The sequence below is a fragment of the Manis pentadactyla genome, chromosome 1 (assembly GCF_030020395.1).
Source record: "Manis pentadactyla isolate mManPen7 chromosome 1, mManPen7.hap1, whole genome shotgun sequence".
NCBI classification, from domain to species: Eukaryota; Metazoa; Chordata; class Mammalia; order Pholidota; family Manidae; genus Manis; species Manis pentadactyla.
In genome coordinates this window covers 181,318,088-181,339,501 of record NC_080019.1, presented here as the reverse complement: position 1 = coordinate 181,339,501, position 21,414 = coordinate 181,318,088, and the positions used below count along the sequence as shown (strand labels likewise).

The 21,414-nt window shown below is 51.8% G+C and overlaps 1 protein-coding gene and 2 long non-coding RNA genes across 4 annotated transcripts in view; 2 read left to right on the top strand and 1 right to left on the bottom strand.

Annotated features, from left to right (window-relative positions):
- The window catches only part of ZDHHC19 (zinc finger DHHC-type palmitoyltransferase 19), a 10,135-nt gene extending 6,885 nt beyond the window's left edge, over positions 1-3,250 (top strand). Inside the window, 3 exon segments of the mRNA XM_057488654.1 lie at positions 1,532-1,617; positions 1,946-2,150; positions 2,680-3,250. Of these exon segments, the coding sequence (XP_057344637.1) occupies positions 1,532-1,617; positions 1,946-2,150; positions 2,680-2,799 (411 nt within the window). The 3' untranslated portion in view covers positions 2,800-3,250.
- Positions 3,251-9,016: 5,766 nt separating this feature from the next.
- On the top strand, positions 9,017-11,190 carry LOC118932658 (uncharacterized). Its single transcript, XR_008998225.1, has 2 exons — positions 9,017-10,453; positions 10,707-11,190. It is a non-coding gene; the product is annotated as an uncharacterized LOC118932658 (long non-coding RNA).
- A 3,084-nt stretch (positions 11,191-14,274) lies between these two features.
- Positions 14,275-17,976, bottom strand: LOC130684091 (uncharacterized). Of its 2 annotated transcripts, XR_008998227.1 has the most exons (4): positions 17,898-17,949; positions 16,596-16,660; positions 15,119-15,307; positions 14,275-14,967 (listed from the first exon to the last, which is right to left on the bottom strand). It is a non-coding gene; the product is annotated as an uncharacterized LOC130684091 (long non-coding RNA). The 2 variants fall into 2 exon arrangements; XR_008998226.1 differs by having other exon boundaries at positions 16,596-17,976.
- Positions 17,977-21,414: the final 3,438 nt, after the last annotated feature.

Sequence of the window (21,414 nt, the reverse complement as noted above, 5' to 3'; positions counted from 1 at the left end):
ATCCAGCTCTCTGCTTTCCTGGGCTGGGAGTCTTGCTGGGCTGCCTCCCCTTCTCAGTGTCCTTCTCTGTGCTGCCCTGACCACTCCCCAGCTGCCCTCACTACTCTGAAAGTTAAGGCTGACTTTGTTGTTTGCCGTGGACCCTCAATCCCCAGCGCAGTGCCTGGAACATTGCCAAGGCCCCAAACTATTTATGAGCAAGGAAGTGAACCTAAAAGCAAAGGAATGCTTCGGAAGATAAGGAAAGAGAGAGAAAAAGAGAGAAGCCCGATGCCCTGCTCCCTGGGGAAGAAGGCAAGAGAGCAGAGGCGACAGGGAGCTGGGCAGGAGCTGGGCAAGAGGACGATGCCCACTTTGTTTTGGTCCGGTGGAGTGTGAGGGCGTTTCAGGCAGACCCGGAGCAGGAGACCCAATCCGGGGAGAGGACAGTCTGGGACCATCAGAGCCCCTGGATTCCATTCACGACTGAGTGGATCCCATGTGGGGAGGGCACAGTGTTCTCCTTTATCAGTCAATTCTTGTGAATTCACTAAACAATGATCATTCCTTTAAGCTTTGAACAATTGACATTTTTCTGTACTTCATAGATATCTAATCAAAATTTATTTCCCTAAATTTGAAATGCTGATTATAAGTTTACTGAGACTCTTCTGACCACTTCATTAAAATTGTGAATCCTGTAAATGCTTTAAACACCTTAAAGTAGGCAGAACTCAAAATATCACAATGGTTAGTGTTGCTTTATGGCAACAGTGGGTCAGCCCGGCGTGTCTTGACTTTTCCCAGGTGTCATGGGGCACTGGTTCCTTTTGGTAGAAAGTAGTGTTGAGAATCAAAATCTTCATGACAGGCGCAGGACACAGGCAGCGGGTGGAGGGCAGAGGTGCTCCTGGGCCGCTTCCCGTCATGACAGACATTTTGTAGCTTCAGTTCTTGAAATGTGGGTGACACTCGGCACGCGCTTGGGTGGAGGAGGGGTTAGGCTGATGGAAGGAGGGGAGGGGGAGAACCTGGTCAGGAGTGTCCAGGGGAGGACTTGACCTTTGGGTTGACTTCTGCTCCAGCTCAGGACCTGCAGCCCGGATTTCCAGGGCCATGTGATTTTGGTTAGGGAGATACTGGGCCCTATATAACTGCCCTTCCAGATGGAAGGAACAGAAGAAATTCATGAAGGAACAAGTTTAGAAAAAAATCAAAGTAGACGTGGGGTATGCTGTCTTTGGAGCAGTTTTCCAGCAAAAGGAAGATCTGAAAGTATATCTGGAAGGAAGTAGGAGGAGGATGCATGTGGCCAAAGGAGACGGGGAGGATACTGCAAACGTGGGTGCAAGGTGGTGGGGGATCCCTGAGAAGGTGGGAGAGGTGGGTGCAGTGCTCAGAAGTGGTTTGGGGAGGCTGTGGCTGACTCTCCCTACTCCTCTGCCCTTGGAGTCTTGCTGCAGCCTTGGGCTTGGCTGACCAGCCCAGGGGGCACCAGCGGGCAGTGGCCTGCCCAATCCAGCTGGATCTTTCCACCCTTGCTTCCCTCTAGTGCCGATACCTGCAGGGATACAACCCCTTCGACCACGGCTGTGCCAACAACTGGTATTTAACAATTTGTGCACCACTGGGACCCAAGTGAGTTGACAAAGTAGGCACCGGATGGCGGCCTCTGGGCTGGTGGGGTAGGGTGAAGCTAAGTCATCTCCCCTGGCCCCTTAGCACAGCTCCTAGGCCCTTACATTCACTGTTCTTGTTCTTTTGGGGTTTTCTCCAGGGCATGGTGGGAGCTCTGGGGCCTCCCCTTCTTTGCTTCTGGGCTTTTGCCCCAACAAGTGTGTTTGAGGGCCTCTACAGCCTGGATGAGCCTGGCCCCAGCTCCCAGAAGGGCCAAGTCTTGGGCTGTGTGCTCCCAAGCTGAGGGGGGCCCAGCCACACCCCTTGCATCTGGCTTCTTGCTCCCCAGGTACATGGCTGAGGCTGTCTGGCTGCAGAGGGTGGTGGGGCCTGACTGGGTGCTTACGCAGAACCTGCTCTCCCCCATGTGCCCCTCGGCACAGGGTCCCCCAGCCCTCCCTGGGCCTGAGTCCGGTCCCCAGCCCCCACCTCTGAGTCTCTGCAAACCAGGGACGGGTTCCCCAGGGAGTGGGGAGGCTGCAGCCTTCCAGGAGGTGAGCAGTGTGTGTGTGTGTACCCATGCCTGTGTGTGCTGGGAGAGGGTGTCAGCAGACGGTACAGGTGATGAGGGAAGCCCCTGAGTTGGGCTGGCCCCCTAGCTGGAGCACTCATAGCTCAAGGGAGGGGGTTCTAGGCCCGAGGAGGGTTGGAAGGAGAGTCACAGGCCTCTAGAATACACCAGGGCTCCCTGGAGACAGGAAGGGAAAAACCACGTCATTTACTTGCTGGTTGGCCTTGGGCCTCAGTTCCCTCAGCTTAATGAGGACTGAGACTGGTCCAGTGGTTTACAGTTTTGGGGGTGGATTCCTTTATTTAAAGGCAGCTTTTACTCCAAAGCAGTATATGAAACGTGGAGTATTAGGAATGAAGTCCCCAGGGTTCCTGCAGGACGTCTGTCCCTCTCCCTTTGCCTGTGTTGGGGTGAGGAGGCGGCTTGGCTGGTTTCTGCCCCTCAGCCTGTGAGGAGGCCGTGAGCCTTGGGGTGGGGGCTTGAGCAGAGCCCTGCTCCCACTCTGTGTTAAGCTCCACACTGGCCCAGGGCTGCCCTTGCTATGGGAGGCCCCCGGAGAAGGCTCTGTCCTCCTCTGCCCGCTTCACACCCAGCGACGCCAGGAGCCCCTGCCCCTGAGTCTCTCCTCCTGAGCCCGGCGTGGAGGCCCCTCTCTGTCTTGCCCTCGCCCACCGCCCTGGCGGGAGTGCCCAGACCCCCCAGAGCCCATTAAATGCCCTTTGCCTGCCTCCTACAGCTGCCCTGCTGTGCTGTCCGCCCTGGGTTCACATGAGGGAGTGCAGACGACGGGCGTTGAGGGGCTGGGACAGAGAGACCTGGGCAGCGGGACTCCGGGCCGTTACTGGCTGGCTCTGTGACCGTGGGCAGGACACTCAGCAGTTCTCATTCTTAAAATGGGGCAACATTTTAACAACCACAGCGGGGGTTGGAGATGATGGGAGAGGAACCCCCCCTTAAAGCCGGGCTTGTGGGCTCCCAAGGTCCCAGCCTCCGCCCTGCTGCACCCCTGTGCAGCTGCAGGGGGCGCCCGGCGCCTGGGAATTCGCCCGGCCCGCAGGACGGGCCGGTCCGCGCGGGAGCCTCCCTGGCGGGGCGGGGCGGACCCGCGGGACGGGTGGGGGTGGGGGTGTAGGGGGTGTGGGTGGGACTCTCCCGGGTGGGGCCCTCCCGCCGCCCCGTCCCCAGGAGTTTTTTCTGGTCCTGTCTCGGGGGTGGGTCCCGGCCCTGTGGGTCTGCAGGCCCCTGGGGGGGGGGGGGGCAATCACATCAAACTGGTTCCTCAGGTGGCCTGTGAGTTTGGAAATGGAAATAATGGCACCTTCCTGGATGCCATGTCAGAGGATGAAAAGGGGTGGTTCAGGCAAAGCACCTGGTACCGCGTGTGCAACAGTGAACACAGCCAGCGTGGATCATTGTTTTCTCCAGCAGCAGCAGCAGCCACAGGCCACCCAGCGTTCCTCCAAGGGCCACCTCAGAACTACCCAGACCACCGACTGAATCCTGGGGGTGGGGCGGAGGGGCGGGGGGAGGGATCTGAATCCGAATTTTTGTCAAGTGTCCCCACCTGATGTTGCTATCTTAGGAGGTGGGGATGGGCACCAGCCGCGCTGTGTCCTACCGCCTGTATCCAGGTGAAACGGGCTGCGGTGCAGGTGAGAAGGAAGGAGGTCACCAAAGGGTCAGATGAACACCCGGGGCCCGTGGAGGTGCATGTGCCTGTGCGCGGACATGCTTGTGTGTTGGGCGTAGTAGCCCATCATTTGGGGACGTCAGCCCAGCCTGGGGAGGTGGGTACCTACCACCGGACATGGCTTGGGTTCTCCATACACTGAGGCTGCTTCGAGGCTGCCCTTCCCTCTTGCACCCCGACTCACTGCCTCAGGCCGTTCCTTGTCCAGGCCCAGCTTCAGCCACCACTCTGGCTCCCTGGGGTCCTGGCCAGCTTTGCTCTAGCCCAGGCACTCCAGCTCTTTCTTGCCCAATTTATCCTGGTTCCAGGGTCTTTCCAGTCCCAGGCCCCCTTGGGGGTCACGTCTTTTCTCAGCTCTCATTCCTGCTTAACTCAAAGGTAACCTGGGGTTCTGGGGTGGGGTGCAGGGTTCTTACCAGCATACAAAAAGCAGCCCAGTTTTGGCCTTGTAAATGGCTTCAGTGGCCACATTAAACATTTTTGGGGCCTGCATTGACAAGTAGTCAAAGCAGCCTCGTTCAGGAAGCCCGGAGTGCATGGTTGCCTGGCAAGAGGAGGAGCGGGTGAAACCTTTTGGGCCCCTGACCCTGGATGTGTAGGTGGTCCACGAATCTGTGTGAGCTGTCTGTCCTTGAGTATTCAGAGGTCACAGCTCCACTCATGCTGCCCAGCAGTGAGGAGAGGCTCTCAGGCCCACTCCCAAACTACAGTCCTCAGGGTAGTCTGGACCTGGTCCAGAGGGGAGGAGGATCCAGGAACCTGGGCCAAGGACTGGATGGGGACATATTCATGGAACTGGCTGGCGCCTGCCTGGAGCCCCAGCTTTGCTGCCCGCCCCTCTGCTGCCCTCCCTGGTTCAGAGTGGGATGGCTGTTCATCTGGGCTGCACCCACTGCGTCTCCGCCTGCAGCTATACAGGGAACTCCCCCAAGCTCAGGCAGGGCCCTCCAAGTCCCAAGCCAGGTATGAGTCATCTCCCCCAGCAGCCTGGGCATAAGCTTCCCTGCCGGCAAGGCTGTAACTCCTCAGGTTCTCAAAGGTGGCCATGGCGCCTCCTGCCCTGGGATGTAGAATCTGGGTCTCTTCTGTCCTCTCTCACCCTAAGATTTCTACCGGACAGCCTCTTGAGTTGGACTCCTCTGCTCCTCGAAGGGTAAGCAGGACCTAGCTCACTCTGTCCTTTGACACCTTCCCCACTGAGCCTCACTCCCCCCAACCCCACCTCACCTGCCAAGAGAGTCTTCTTGACAAGCTGGAGGCCTCAGTCGTGTTGCATCACTTTCCCTTTCTACCCCTCCCCCTTTCTGTTGAACCTGCCCTTGATTCTTAGACTCATCCCTCGCAGTCCTTGGCCCCCTGATAAGGGAGGAGTGCTATCGGGGCCCAGTGGTGCTGCCAGCTCTCCACACACCCTGCCTTTCCTGGGACAGGAACCAAGGAGTGACCCCTGCCTGCATGGCTGCCAGGTGCCCACGTGGCTGAGAGGCCCGCCACCCACTCCTGGGGCCTGATGGAGGGAGGAGGGCCATGGGATGCGGAGCCCAGAAGCAGCCACCTCATCATCTCCAGACCTTTCGTCCATGGGCCTTTTAGAAGGTCAGGGCCTTCTGGAAGAGCACTGGACCGGGAGTCAGGAGACCTGGTTGTTACTTAGCTCTGCTGCTGACTAATGAGCTATGGCAGGAGGCTCTTCCCTCTGTGTGGCCTTGTTTGGGGTTCCTCAGCTGTAAACAGGATGATCATCGTGGCTACTTCATAGGTGGTCCCAAGATCCTAACTCTAGAGCTGGCAGGGACTCAGGGGTCGCCTCATCCAGCTGCCTCTCCACCCTTAATTTCACAGATGGGGACAGTGTCTAGGGTGGACACAGTGTCCAAGCCGGGTGGCATTCTGTTTCCCAGGCTGCCTCTCAAACTCCTGTTCCAGGGACCATTCCAGTGGAAGAAGGACTTGGGCAACTTCCCTCCAGACCCCAGGCCTCAGAGCCAGGCTGTACGTTTCAGCCCAGGGCCTGGGAGCTGATAAGGAGGCAGGTTAACTCCGTCTCCAGCCCAGTGCTGGGAGAGATAATGCCGCCCTGCCTCCTGCTGAGCCCTGCCCTGCCCTGCTCAGCCTGCCCCACCCACGGGGGCCCTGCAGGTGGCCAAAGCGGCGGGCAGGGCAGGGACACACAGTGCAGAGAAGGCTGCCACAGTGTGGGATCAGGGGCCAGAATCCTAATGCCCCATTAAGCACAGGCCCCTTGCTGCCTGATCACCCACCCACCCTGGCACCTGGGCACAGTACCACCCCAGGTGGTGCTCCATCAGGGCCAAGTCCTCTTTTGTTCCTGCATGCAGAGCACAGCTCCGGGAAGTAGTCCAGGGCTTAAGGTTTGCAGGGCCTCGTCCTGGGTCACAGAACCTTTGCTGAGCATCACCCAGGCCAGGGTCTGCACTGGTGGCTCATAATGAGCACTTTTAAATCCCTCTGTAATTATTCTCATTTTAGTGATGAGGAAACCATCCCTGGGCAAACAGGCCACTTCCCCGATGTCACCCTGCTTCTAAGTAGCAGAACAAAAACTCTCTAGCCTTTACCACTGCACTGTGCTTCTATAGGCATTTGTATTTTATTTCCATTTAGAGTACAGTAGCCCCCCTTTCCCCATGGGATATGTTCCAAGACCCCCAGCGGATGCCTGAAACTTCAGGGAGTACCAAATCCTGTATAAACTGTTTTTTCCTACATACATACCTACAATAAAGTTTGACTTACCCATTAGGCAACAGTAAGAGATTAATAACAGTGACTCACAATGAAATAGAACGATTAAAACAGTATACTATAATAAAAGTTCTGTGAACGTGGTCTGTCTCCTCTCTCTCAAAATATCTTACTGTACTGTCTTCACCCTGCTTGTGATGTGAGGTGACACGATGCCTACCTGATCAGGTGAAGTGAGGCAGACAACATAAGCATGAGACATAGCGTTAGGTTCCTCAACAGGCGCCTCAATCCAGGCGGAGAAAGACAAACACTGTATGATTTCATTTGTTTGTGGGACATAGAACAGCAAGAGACTCAGAGACACTGAGAAGTGACTAGTGGTGACCAAAGGGGAGGGTGGGGACGGGAAGGGGGATAAAAGTGCACAATAATTCGCAATCACAATGTAAGTTGATCACGGGACTGTGATGATGTACATGTACAACCAACCATGTTGATGTACATTTGTTACCAACATAAGATTGTATACTAACAATACATAGGTCAGAAGGAGAATCAACCACTTGTGGAACGAGGTTGATGTTGGGTAATGAAACCTTGGAAAGTGAAACCACAGATACAGGGGGACACTGCCTGTAGTGGGTGAGACTTGGGTTCTGAAGGCACATAGTCTGGTCTTCCTGCTGTGGAATGAGAGGAGTACTCACATCTTGTATTCTGTTTTGAGTCTTCATTCTGCGGTGCGTGTAAAGCGCTGGGCAGAGCCCTGCCCTGTGGCAGGGGCTTCATGGTGGTGGTGATCACAACACAACTAGGCGATGCCCCACCTGGGACTTGCGATCTGCTGGATGCCGGTCACCATGGCAGCAGGGCGCTCCTGTCCAGTTTGGTGTGGGGCCCCTCGTCGTCGAGCAGCAAAGGGGAAGGGTGCTGCTTCAGAGTGGAGGTTTGTGGTGGTTTTACAGAAAAGCAACCACCGCTGTGTCTCTGGGCCAAAGGGCCCTTCAGGCAAGGGCTGAGGGTCTTCAGGGGGTAGCCAGACACCCTCCCGGCTCTGCCCTCCCGCACAGTGAGGGAGTTTCCTGTTAGGAAAGCACGGTGTTGCCTCTGTTTTGTGGCCTGACAGTGTCCAGGCTGAAGGAAGTCAAAGGCTGTGGTCATCTGAGCCCTGTGTCCGGGCCCTGCTCAGCCATGACCGCTGCTCCTGCCTGCGCACCCCACCCCCCCACCCCCACCCCACCCCCCGCTCCCTGTGGCCTCCTACGCGTCTCAGTCTGTCTCCTGGCGTCTGCGTCTGCACTACCTCCTCTCACCTTTCCACTCTGTCTCCTCTCTCTCCGTTGTTCCTCCTCCTGCCCTTTTGGGCTCTCTTCTACTGCCCCAGCCCCCAACCTTTCTTGGACTACAGCTTCCAGGAAAACAGAGTAAACGGTCTGACAGCTTTCAAGTAATAACTTTTAACTGTGCTTCTTGGAAGGCCCCAGACCTGGGTGTGGAAACTCCCAGAGCTCGGGGCCAGGCCAGAGGCAGGGCCTGCACAGGGCCCCTTTGTCTCTCTCTGACCAGGCCTTCCTTCTCCGAGGCAGGCACACGTTTTCCTAGCTGCCCTCTGGTCAGGGCAGTTTTGCTGCTGAAATTGGAGATTCCCAACATGGAAGGGTCCCTACTGAATATCTGGCTTATTTTTCTCAGTGAGAAAACCAGGGTGCTGGCACTTGGGGGGAGAGGTGCTGGAGGGTTCCCCCAGGTCGCACAGCTAAGGAGAGGCCAGGCGGGGCTCTCCACCACGCGACAGGAGAGAAGCCAGATAGGTCAGAGGCCTCTCCTGAAGAGGGGGAGGGCACTCTTTCTTCTGGAGACCCAGAAACTCAGCTCCTGTGGGCAAAATCACAGTACTGATGATAGAACACTACTAGCCTCAGGTCCAGTGGTAATTGGGCTACATGCTTTGCTCTGTTTTCTCATTTAATCCTCAAAGCAACTTGTGAGGAAGTTGCTGCTCTGGACGTGACCCTGGACACTCCCCACGGCTCTGTCTCTTGGTCAGTACAGAGTTTTGTGGAGGATCCTTGGGCCTACTCCTGCCCTGACCTCCTGGGAGTCCATGAGGAGGGCCCCTGGCCTGGGAACAAGCCCTGACAAGGACAGGCACCCTTTCCCTTTTGTGTCCATTTCCCTAGCTTGGGCCTCCTTTTGCAGGCTCTGGATTTGAGTCCTTTGGAAGTGGGCGAAGGCAAGGTGGGCCGCCTCTTTTTAAATCCCAGACAGACTAAGCCGGGGTCACTTTCCTTGTGGGACTTCTCTGCTCCCTCTCTTCCCCACCAAGTGTCTGGGAAAAGCTGCCAGACTTGGATTTGGCACAGGGATGTGGCCCTCTCTGCTCCCACCTGTCAGCCACCCTGGGCCCCTAGCCATAGGGTGCCTGGAATGGAAGCTTCTGGAAGGCCTCAAGGCCTGGCTGTGCCTGGCTCACTCTGAACCCTCGGCAGGAACTCTGGCTGCTCCCATCTTGGCCAGAAGGCTCTATCTGCCTTGGACATGATCCAGGCCCCAGAGTAAAGGAGTTTTGTTCGTGAAGCAGAGACCAGATGTAGGCACACAGAGGGCTCTTTGCTTTGCAGTTGAAGCTTTTAAAGATTTGTTTTCTTTCAAAATCCTGCTGCAGGAAAGAGAAGCACCAGATCAAACATTCCTGAAACATGGCTTTAAAGGAGCAATTTGTTCATTTCCGTCCCATCCTGTTTCTGCTCACTGGGGTCTTGGGCAGTTGTCCTTGGGTTTTCGTGGAGGGTCCACACCCCTCCAGGCGCCCCAAGAGATTTCCTCAGCACCAGATCCAGCCTGAGGGCCTCTGGTCACAGCCAGGGCCAAGCTTGGTCCCAGGAGGGTCTGCACATCCCCCTCAGTACGTGGAGGGACTTTTCCTCCATCCTCAGCCCCACTGGCACTGTTAACTGTACCCCCTTTCTTGAAAACTCTCTTTCCTTGACCTCAGGTTGCAGACACACTTCTGGCTCTCCTCCTGTCTAGGACTCCTCTTCTCCCCTCCTCCTGTACCCAGGCCCCACCCTCGGGGCTTGTGCTCCTCTTGGAGAACTCGCTCATCCCCTTATGGGGCCCACCCACCCTCTGCCCCCAGGCCCCAGGTCCTCACAGCCTGAATTTTCTTCCTTTTGCTTTACTAGGGTGTAAGTGACAATGTTGTAAGACATGGAAAGTATACAGTGTGAGCTGTGCTATATGCATGCACTGTGAAAGGCTCTCCCCCATTCAGTTGGCCTTAATGTTATGTGATTAAATTATTCCCTTGGCATTTCCAAGTTCCACCACCGGACCTGTTTCCTCATCTGTGAAATAAGCACGTGGAACCAAAAGATCTGTAGCTCTTTCTAGCTCTGGCGTTACCTGAGAACATCTGGGATGTGGGGGCTATGGACAGTCTCACTGGCCTTGGGAGCTGCGCCCACCACCACTGTAGCCCCCTCTCCTGGAGGCCTCCACAGACGGGACAGCCTGACCAGCTGCCATGCTCTGATCTCAAATTAGAATCACACCTCACATCTCTGTACACACACTTTGATCATGAAAGGCCTCCTCCCCCCGCAGTGGCAGCCTGGTGACCTGGAGCAAAGGGGATGAAGACAGCTGCTGCCTCCACAGCCGCCATGGCCCCGAGGCCTCAGCAGGAAGTGAGGGAGCTGCCAGGCCTGGAGGTGACATGCATTGGCTATGTGTGCCCCATGTGCCAGACACCGTGTGAGTCATTCTGTAGGTGTTAGCCCATTCATGCCGCCGAAGCGCCCTGGCTGGGAAGTGTGGTTATCACTTTCATCTTGTGGAGGAGGAGGTGACGCCCGGCAAGATGTGCAGGGCCCTGCACGCAGCTAGTAAGCTGGGCTTGGGGTGGGGACTGGTGGCCAGAGTCTAAAGCAGCCAGAACCCCGGTTGCTCTTCAACAATTGGGAGGATGTCCCGCTGCTATCAGGCCCCAGTCCTGCTCCCACTGCCACAACTTGGTATCTGGTGGCAGGGGGTTAAATCCATTCTGATTCTCCCCATTGGAAACACACTTGTCTTCCCCAGACTCTTCCCCAGAAAATCCCACTGGCCGACTTGCCTTTCCCCCCACCTTGTTTTTAGACCTCCTAGTCACCCTGACTCCCCAGCAGTGGCAGACCCAGCACCTCTGGCATCTTCCTGTGAAGGCTGGAACACTTGTTCTCATAGGAAGCGGCCTCTTGAGTGGGAGAGCATTTGGGGTCCCCCTCAGGCCCCTCTGGCTCCAGGGACCTTCTCCTTCCTTCCACACCTTCCCCATCTGGTCTGCTAGCTCTCTTTTTCCCCCAGCCTGCTGCTTGCTGGGGGCTGCCCCGGCGCCTCTCCCAACCACCATGTACCTCCTTTCCTCTTCTTTAAATTCCAAAGTAGGATGGCAGGGAAATTCTGTCTGTTCTTCCATCTGGCCTCAGATTTCAGGCAGCCATTCAAGATAAATTCAAGGTGATTTCTTATCAAATGCTTTGCTTTTCTGTTTTGATTACTGGCATTACAATAATATTTTTCTGAAGCTCACTGCACTATTCAAGAATTCTGGAGTATTATGGGTTAATTGGCCCTCCTTGGACTTGTCTGAGTACCGTAATTACCCTCTTTCACTGGAGAATTGTCTTTTGATACATCAGGGAATATAACCTAGTTGGAAGCTAGGGACTGCCTGTAATTCTTAACAAATCCAAATCTGCTGCATCTTGGATAGGATTCTTAACCTGGCTTATTTGGCCAATAGTCCATACATCACTGGACTGTCCCCAGATTAAATGAGATAAGGCCTGAAAACGTGCCATCACATAATGGGTGCTTAGTAAGTATGCCACACTGTCCTCCACTCCATACTGTCCTGGAGGTTCATGTCTTAGTGAACCCCAGTTCACTCCTTCATGAACTGGGGTAACAGTCCTGGAGTTGCCCTGACCACTTCATAAAGTGGCTGTGAGGTATCATGCAGAGAGTGTGAAAGAATTTTCTCTGCTGAAGGGCAGAGCACAATTAAGGGATTGTTATATGCAATCCCCATTGTACCACTTAGGTGACTTGTTTTTGAAGAGAGAAAAAAGCTCCAGTCCCCAAACCATTAAGTCCTTGTTAGGACAGGCCACTCTGAGCTCACAGAGTCAGGCCTCATCTACCCTCACCCCCTCACCTGGTCTCAGCCTTCCCCACCCTCAGTTTTCAGGCCGGCACAGTGGTTTGAAGGTGGGGTGACACTCCCAGGATGCTCTGACACCTCACTTCACAGACAGGCTCCAGTCTGTGTCCCTCTGTCTCCGGGCCAGGGGTTTGAGGGCTCTGGTCCGGGTTCTCCAGGTGGCCAGTGACTCCCCCAGGCAGAGGTTTCCCTGCGACCCAACAGCTGCTGCACACCTGCCTCGGACAAGTGTGGGCCACGGGCTGCCCGTCTGCTACCTGAGGGTCTGGCAAACTGTGCTACAGCAGCCTGCAGCTCCCTGCCCCCGAGGACCTTGTGTTTTAATGGTTAAGCATTCATTGTATCAAGTATTAGAAGAGAATATAGCTAGCTCAGAAGAGGCCTGGCCTGACCAAGAATTATATAATAAAATAAATAAAAGAATTGAAGGATTTGAAAACAGGAGTTTCTTTAAATTGATCAGTTAAAAGGGAGAGAGGCTGCATATATTAATGTATTGCGTGGGGCTTTGTGTTCTTTAGCAAAGCATATTGTTTACAAAGTGAGATGACTTAAAATTGGTTTGATGGCAAACACCAAGTGACAAAGCAGGTGATACACAGATATGATAAAATTGTGTTGCGAAATTGAATGACTACAAGTCGGGGAAACGCTGTTTTCCCACTGAACGCTCACAACAATCCCAAGAGGTGTTACTTTGTTGTTTTTCCAGAGGCAGAAACAGGCACCGTTGGGGGAGGCCAGCTGCCCAAGGTCACTCAGCGAGGGAGTCAAGGAGCTGATTGGTGGCCGTGACTGATCTTCCGTGGGGTGGTGGGGCCTGGAGAGAGGGCTGCTTAAGGGGACCCCTGAGCCTGGCAGCGGCCCAGCCCCGGGCTGACAGTTCTGAGCTCCAGTCTCTGTCGGTGAGCTGTGCCAGGCAGGGGCTTGTCCTTGGACCAGAAACGGGGCAGATGGGGAGGCTGCTGGGGGATTACGGAGGAGGGGCTGGAAAGAAGGAGAACCTGGCAGAGACAAAAGACAGGCACAGGCCTGCCAGGCTGGCCACTGCGGGAGTCCAGAATGGGGAGTGGGAAACTGAGGAACTCACACCCTGGGGTTCTTTTAACCTCGGGTCTGGCAGAGAATTGGCCTCCTGCAGGCCTCGAACACTCTGATCTGGTGATAGGTGGTAGGTGAGAGGGATTTGAGTCAAAGGAACACCATAGACTCTGCAAACGCATCCCACCTACACACCTGGACACACAGATGCCGTCCTTGCTGCATCCCCACGCACGCCATGGGTGACTGGGGTCAGGAAGCCTTCCTACTTGAGCAGCCATCGCAGATCTTTTGCCCCGGAACTCTGAAAAGCCCCTGTGGTGTGGCTTCACCTTTGGAATGATCTGGTGCCTTTGTTCCATTGTCACCATAAAGTTTAATAGTTGTGCCTCTCTGCCAAGGTCGCAGAGACATAATGCTGGTTCAAGTAACACTAACAAACAAGTGCTATGCACACACGATGAGCTAGCTCTGTGCAAGGTGTGGATTTGCTGGGTGAGGAAAGTAGGGAGGATGAAGATGAATGAGGTGGCCTTGGCCTCAAGGACCACGGAACCCCCTGAGCGGAAGGAGAGGGAGCTTGCTTGAGGAAACTGACATGACCAGGCAGCAGCAGGTTTCAGTAAGACTGGATGACGACTGGCCATGGAAGGGTGGTCACGATGAAGTGCGTTAACTGTCCCCAGGGGCTGGCACCCACCTGCGGGGAGAGGGCAGGATGTCCAGGAGGGGTTCCCCTCCTCCGGAGAGTGGTGCCAAAGTAGGAAAATGTGATCCCACCTCTGTTGGGTGAGGCATAATGCGCAATTTACGGAGCACATTCCTGCATGAGCCAGGTGGGGCCGCAGTGATCAATCCCAGTAGACAGGTGAGGAAATGGAGGCTCAGGGGAGCACAGTAGCCGCCCAGAGCACCAGACTAAGGCAGTTAAGGATAGCACCCAGGGCCCTGGAGGGGAGCCCAAGCCCGAGACTGGCCTGGGCATGGTGGGTGAGGAGGGCACGGTGATTATTCCCAGGGTCTGTGGAAAAGGAACAAAAGCGAAGGGAAGAGGAGGGTATGGTCTCTGCCCCAGGAGAAGCAAGCTCAGGTGATTGATGTGAGAGGGCCAGGGAAGTGTGAGTGTGCAGAAGTGGGAGGAGACATGCTTGTTGCCTGGGGAGAGAGGAAGGTACAAATGGGGGTTACAGGTTTTTGAAAGAGAGATTTCCCAGACTGGATAAGAGAAACCTCAGAAACCTACAATTCTAGATCTGGCGTCCTGTTTCAGAGATTACTCAACTCTGTTTTTATCTTTAAGAAAAATAAAGCTTTTATGTCAGTTCTTCTCTCTAATGCTGTGAAGCTGAGAGGGGGAGTGAACAGCAACTATTATTGACCCAGTCACTGTGGTGCTGTGGGAACCCTGCTAAGGGCCACCTGGGTGGGCTCTCAGCCGCCCTCTGAGGCATCTACAGTCTTCTCAGTGTTATCATGGGGAAACTGAGGTACCGGCCAAGTGCCTAGCCCAAGGCCCTCAGTGATCACATGCAGAGCCAGGGTGAGACCCAGGTGGCTGCTCAGGGCCGGCTTTGTCAGCCCTGCACCGAGCACCCACCACACGCCCAGTGTTTTGCCCCACTGCTGCCAGTCTCTAGGAGGTTGCTGTTACTTCGGAGTGAACACATTTTTTTCCTGACTACAAGAGTAAAACATTTATTTTGGAATGTCTTTAAACACTAGAACAATACAAAGAGGAAAATTAAAATCCCCTATAATCCCACAAAACTAACTACTGTTAACATTTTGGGGAATGTCCTTCCAGTCTTTCTTCTGCCTATCAACATGAACTTGTAAGAAAAATTGCCACCACAGTATTTTGTAATCTTTAATAGCTTTATGGAGCTATACATGGCTACACCAGACATATTTAAAGTGTACACTGTGGTAAGTTTTGACTTGTGTACATCTGTGAAACTGCCACCACAATCAGGGTACTGAATACATCTGTCACCTCCAGACGTTTTCTCTAGTCCTCTCCCAGTGCTGACGTCCAGAAACTCGGGGACTTCCAGTCAGCATCACAGGCCAGGGCAGCAGGTGCCTGGGGGGTCCGGCCTGAGCTCTGGCTTAGTTTGTGTCACGGTGTGCTTCAAGGAGCACGAACAATACCATCTGTAGGCCCGAGGGTGTGTTCGACTGTGTCAGCTTCCGCCAGCACCTTGGCCCCTGCTCTTGAGACTTGGCCCGCTCCCCAGAGGGCCTGCAGCCCTCCTCCCCTCGGGCTCTCAGCCCTCCACCCCTTCCCAGCCTCCACCCTGCAGACCTGCCTTCTTCAGTGTGCGTCTTCCAGCTCCCTGAGGTGGGCTCCATCCCTCCTTGGTTCTGTGGTCTCCTCTCGGGAGGGCGCCAGGGTCCCTGGTCACAGGTGTCACAGGCCCGTCTTCAGTTGTGGTTGCCTCTCCAGGAGCTGGGGCGGAGCTGTCAGGCTGTGAGGCCGGGTGCAGCAGGCTCCCTGTACAGCACCCACATTTGCTTTTTGCTGGTTTTGACAGATATCTTTTTGTCGAACTCTGGTGAGTAAAATTTCCTGAGTGTAATTTAATCTTTTCTCTATGACTCAAGGCCATATTTGCAACCTCAGCTGCTCGTGTAAAGTGGCCCAGGAGCATGCAGTGTGGGTGAAGGGGAAATCAACCCAGTGGTTTTACTGGAACTTGCTGTCTTGCAAAGGCCACATGTGCCCCCAGCCTCTGAAGGAAGATGGTGGTTTGTGTGTGCCTGGCCTATCGGCGTCTTAACATGGGACCAATTTATTAGCAAGTCGAGGGCCAGAGCAGCCTTCTCTCAAATTGCTCTCACCCACCGTCAGCAATACAGGCACCATGTTTGTACACTGCTCTGCAGTTCCCAGAGGCCTTCTCACACACCTCCTCTGCTGGCCTTTACAGTGATCCAGTGAGGAAAGCAGGGCATGTGCTCCTTGCCATTTTAGATCCCTGACCCACGACAGTCCCCCAAATCAATCCCAGGTCCATTAATGATGTGACAGGCAGAATATCAGCCCCTAAGAAAGGAGTATAGGAAAATATCTCGTGACCTTGGGTACAAAGAATTTCTTGAAAACACTAAGTGTTGAGAAAAAGATGAATAAATTCTATCTATGACATTAAAGTGAAAAGCTGATGATGTATCAGTGTAGGTATATCGATTATAATGCATGTCGCACTCCGGTTGGGGATGTTGGCAGGGAGGGGGGCTGTGCCTGCATGGGGGCAGGGGAGTATGTACTCTCTTCTCTGTACTCTCTGCTCTGTCATTTTGCTGTGAACCTAAAATTGCCTTCAAAAATACCGTCCATTCATTACGATTAGCATGTATAATGTGTGGGGTGGGCACAGGGAGGGCTTTGCAACACAGGGAGGACAAGTAGTGATTCTACAGCATCTTACTGCGCTGATGGACAGTGACTGTAATGAGGTTTGTGGGGGGGACTTGGTGAAGGGGGGAGCCTAGTAAACATAATGTTCTTCATGTAATTGTAGATTAATGATACCAAAAAAAAAATACAGTCCATTTAAAAGAAAAAAACAAAAGTCTTCTGTTCCTCAAAGGACGCTACAAGTAATGCAAAAAGATGCAAATAGGAGAAGATACTTGCAACCTATAACCAATGCAGTCCAGAGTACATGAAGAATTACAGAAATAAATAAGAGAAAAGATAAGGGAAATACAACTAGGTGTTTTGCAAGAGAAAACATGCATTGTGACATACATTCATAAACATATGAACAGGTGCTTACCTTCATTAGTAAGCAGGAAAAAGCAAATTGAACACATCAGGAAATGCCATTTTACAGCCACCAGACTGGCAAAGGGGATAGCAATTAGAGTTACTTCACGGAAGACATTACTGTGCTGACTGTTGCTGCCCATCAAGGCTTGTGTTTGCCATCTAGACCTGAGTGGCAGTCCCTTGTAGGTACACCCTGCAGGAGGTGCAGGGCAGCACCGTTGGCAGCGCCAAAACCCTGTAAGCAAGCCACATAGCTTTTCAAAGTAAAATGGGTGAACTGTGTATTGTCTATACAGAACACGGCAGAGGACATGTACAACCTCAGCTTCATTCATTAACAAGTATATTTCAAGAATACAGAATTGAATGAGGTACCCATTTCCTGCTGTAGCAAAGTGCCACAGACTGGGTGGCTTGAACAACAAATATAATCCTTCCCACTGCTGGAGGCCGCAAGTCCAAGACTAAGGTGCGACAGGGCTGCCCTCCCTCCAAAGGCCCTAGGGAAGGAGGGGTTCCAGGCCCCCCTCCTAGTTCCTGGCAGTTCCTTGGCTTGTGGGAGCCTCCCTCCCATCTTCCCACGGCATTCTCCCTGTATCCAGGTGTCCCTGTGGTATAAGGACGCCGGTCATACTGGATGAGGGCCCACTCTGACTACCTCATTGTAACTCGCTTGCTTCTATGAAGACCCTCTTTCAAAAAGGTCCCGTTCTGAAGTATTGGGGGTCAGGATTCACAACACAGTCTTTTTTGATGAGGGCACAATTCACCCCTTAACAAATTTTAAAAGTAGCAAAATATGTATAATGAGATACCATTTATATAAAGTATAGGGGTATACCAACATTTAAAAGTTGAATAAGAAGGAAGGACATGATATATGCTGAATTTGGACTAGTGGTTACTGGTGAGTGGAGGGGAGAGGGACGCGGTCTGGGATTTCAGATACCTCTGTTAATCTGACTGGCAGGTACATAGGTTTGTTTTAATATTCTTCCTAACAAATATATATTATTTTTATTTAAAAAGTAATTCATAATTGCAAATTTTTTTAAAGAATCAAGGAAAAGGACTCAGAGGCAAATGTAGACAACACTGAAGGAGTCTTGCTGCAGGGGAAGGAGTGAAGTGGAGTGATGGCTGCAGGAGGATGAGGGAAGTTTTCCCAAGGTCCGGGTGAAGAGCTGAGTTGGGACAGATGCAGTGGCTCACCCAGGCTCACCCAACTGGCCTGGCTCAGCTGGGAGTGGCACCCTGGTTCCTGACCCCCAGCGCAGTGCCCTTTCCTCCCCCACAGCCTACCTTTTACCTTTTCTCTGTGGCCATCTCAGGGGCCTTGGACGGCCCTCTGGCTGGTCCCCCCGCTCCCACCAGAATTCTGGCATTCTCAGAGCCTTGGAGCTGGGAAGGACCACACTGCTACCTCTTGACTCGACTGAACTTGCCTCTCACTTGGCATCTTACTGTGATCTGAAACCAGTTTCCAGACATGTGCACGATTATGTCTCTCTCTTATTATGTGTGCTGAAGTGTGCTCAGGTCCTTGTGCGTAGTGAGTGGTGTGGTAAGAACATTGCAGCCCTTGGGTGGCCAACCCCCGGATGGAATCCTGACTGCATTTGCTATCACTTTGACCTTTGATCAAGTCCTTTACCTTTTCCAAGCCTCAACTGCAAAAGGGGGCTGATGCCTACCTTCCAGGGCAGTGTGGAGAACCACAGGAAATAAAGGCCTAGCGCACAGCAGGTGCTCAGTGAAGACAGGATCCCTTCCCTGCCCCTTTCCCACTCCAGTTCTTGCACAGGGCAAGTCCGGGTCTTCTCTGTCTCCCTGGTCAACGGCAGACCACAGGCCCACATGCCTGCTTGTGCTGTAAATCTGAGGCCTGGCTTTCTGGCTTGACTGCTGGAGAAGGATCTGAGCCACTCTCCTGGAGTGAGTTTTTACGGTTCCTCCTGAGTGCCAGGATGTAGCCACGAGGCAGCAGTCACTCAGGCTGTCAAAAGGTGGCCCCAACTGACCCTGCAGCTGTTTGGCACTTGGCCCTTACTCCTGTGAAAGAAAGAATTTACTTTCCTCTGTGACCCCAGCCCTCCCTGGGGCAGTGGACAAGGTCAGTGTCAGCTCAGTCCTGCCGTCAGGAAAAGGGAGTATTACTCCCCCTTGTGCACCTGATTTTCCTCCTTTGTAAAATAACAGGGTGGATAATATCTCTAAGTCCATTCCAGCAACAGAGATTCTGGACTTTTTGTAAAATGTTATTTAACTCATAAAATTAGCTGATAGAGACACAGGGGTGCTGGTTTACTTTGCTTAAATTCCAGAGCATTTAGCCCCCTACTACTGCAGGAGGCAAATCTAGCACAAGTTGAAGGAGAGGAAGTCGGGGGCCTTATGAGCCCCGGAAGGGACAGCACAGAGCTCCAGGAGGGCCATGATCCTGGGAAAACAGGGCATCGAAGCAGCCCCCATCAGTGTGTGCCCCTGGCCTCCAAATATCCAGCCCTTGACTCAATAACTTCACTTCTGGAAAAATGATTCTAAGGAAATTGGAAATATGTATAATAGCATATACATAAGGATGTTTATAATAATATTGTTTAAAATATTGAAAAACTTTTTAAAAATGCTCAGAAATAGAAGACTAATTGAGTAAATTTTATGATGTCCACATGATCAAATACCAGGAAGCCATTAAGAACCACATTATAGGAGATTCTGGAGATTTTGGTAATTTGTAATACATTAAGTGAAAAAGTAGTATGTACAATTGTCTCTTCTGAATGATATAAGTTATGGATGGATAGGTAGATGTACACAAATGTATATATTCAAAACATAGAAGGGAGTATATCATGTTAGTAGCCGCAGTTGTTTCTGGGTAATGGGGTTATGGGCAGTTTTTATTTCTTTAGGAGTTTTTACATGTAATATGTGAGATATATTACATCTTTACCTCTTCAGAGTTTTGTCTAAGTTCAAGATTTTTAATATTTATTTTATATGCACATAAACAACAAAAATGTCATTAAGATTTTTATTTTTAAGAGTGGCAAACATTTTAATAGTGGTAAAATATACATAAGATTTACCATTTAACCACTTTTAGGCATACAGACTGGTAGTGGTAAGTACATTCACATTGTTGTGTAACCAATCTCCATAACTTTTCATCTTGCAAAAGTGAAACTGTACCCACTGAACAACTCTCCATTCCCACCCTCGGCAACTACTCTACTCTGTCTCTGTGAATGTGACTATTCCAGGTCCCTCATAAAAGTGGACTTGTACAGTATTTGTCCTTTTGTGTCTGGCTTTTTTTTTTTTTTTTTTGGTTGAACAGGTTCGTTTTATTTAAATTTTATAGTTAGTCATCACTGCTAAAATTTATGTAAAAGGGCATTTTATTTGTTCATGCTTTTACAAAAAAATGATTTGCTATTAACATACGTATGTAGGTAACTCACCTACATTTCACAAATTTTTTTTTTGGTATCATTAATATACACTTACATGAGCAACATTATGGTTACTAGACTCCTGTCATTATCAAGTCCCCACCACATACCCCACTACAGTCACTGTCCATCAGCATAGTAAGATGCTGTAGAATCACTATAGAATCACTACTTGTCTTCTCTGTGTTGTACTGCCTTCCCCGTGTCCCCCCCACCGCTACATTGTATGTGCTGATCATAGTGCCCCCTTTTCCCCCTTATCCCTCTCTTCCCACCCATCCTCCCCAGTCCCTTTCCCTTTGGTAACTGTTAGTCCATTCTTGGGTTCTGTGAGTCTGCTGCTGTTTTGTTCCTTCAGTTTTTTCTTGTTCTTATGCTCCACAGATGAGTGAAATCATTTGATACTTGTCATTCTCTGCCTGGCTTATTTCACTGAGCCTAATACCCTCTAGCTCCATCCATGTGTCTGGGTTATTTTGCTTAGCATAATGGCCTCTAGTTTTCATCCTTACAGTAGCATGTGCCAGAATTGCTTTCTTTTTTTTTTTAATTTATTTTGTATTGAAGTATCGTTGATATACAATGTTATGTTGGTTTCAAATGTACAACACAGTAGTTCAACAGTGACCCATATTATTAAATCCTCATCCCCACTAGCACAGTTACTATCTGTCAACATAAAAAGATGTTACAGAGAATTCCTTTCTTTTTAGGGCTGACCAATGTTTTGTTGTCTGTCTCTACCACATTTTGTTTATCTGTCATCTGTCAGAGGACCCTTGAGCTGCTTCCACCTTTTGGCTCTTGTGAAAAATGCTGCTATGAACATCTTGTCCAAATACCCTACTTTGAGTTCTTTTAGATAAATGTCCAGAAGTGGAATTGCTGGATCATATGGTAATTCTATTTTTAATGTTTTGAGGAACCTTCATACTGTTTTCCATAGTAGTGGCACCATTTTACATTCCATCTGCAGTGCACAAGGGTTCCAGTTTCTATACAGCCTGCCCAATATTGTTATTTTCTGTTTTCTTGTTTTTTTTTCTTTTTTGTAATAGCCAAAAATGTTGTTTTTAGAAGAGAACAGGCCATATATGATTGTCGAAGCATTGTGTTGTATAGCTTGTGGACCAGCCAAGAGACCTGCCTGGGCTGTGACTCATCACTGAGGACCCCACTGGAGGGACCTGGCCACAAACCCTAAACTCATTTCCAAGAAGGGGCACTTGGGAAAGCTGGGCCTGAGCTGGGGGGAGGGTTGGTCACCCACTCTGAAACAATGGGCTGTATCGGGGTGCATGCAGGCCTGGCCTGGCAAGCCCATCAGGGTTAACCATGGCACGCCTTTGGCTTTCTTGCTGCAGCATC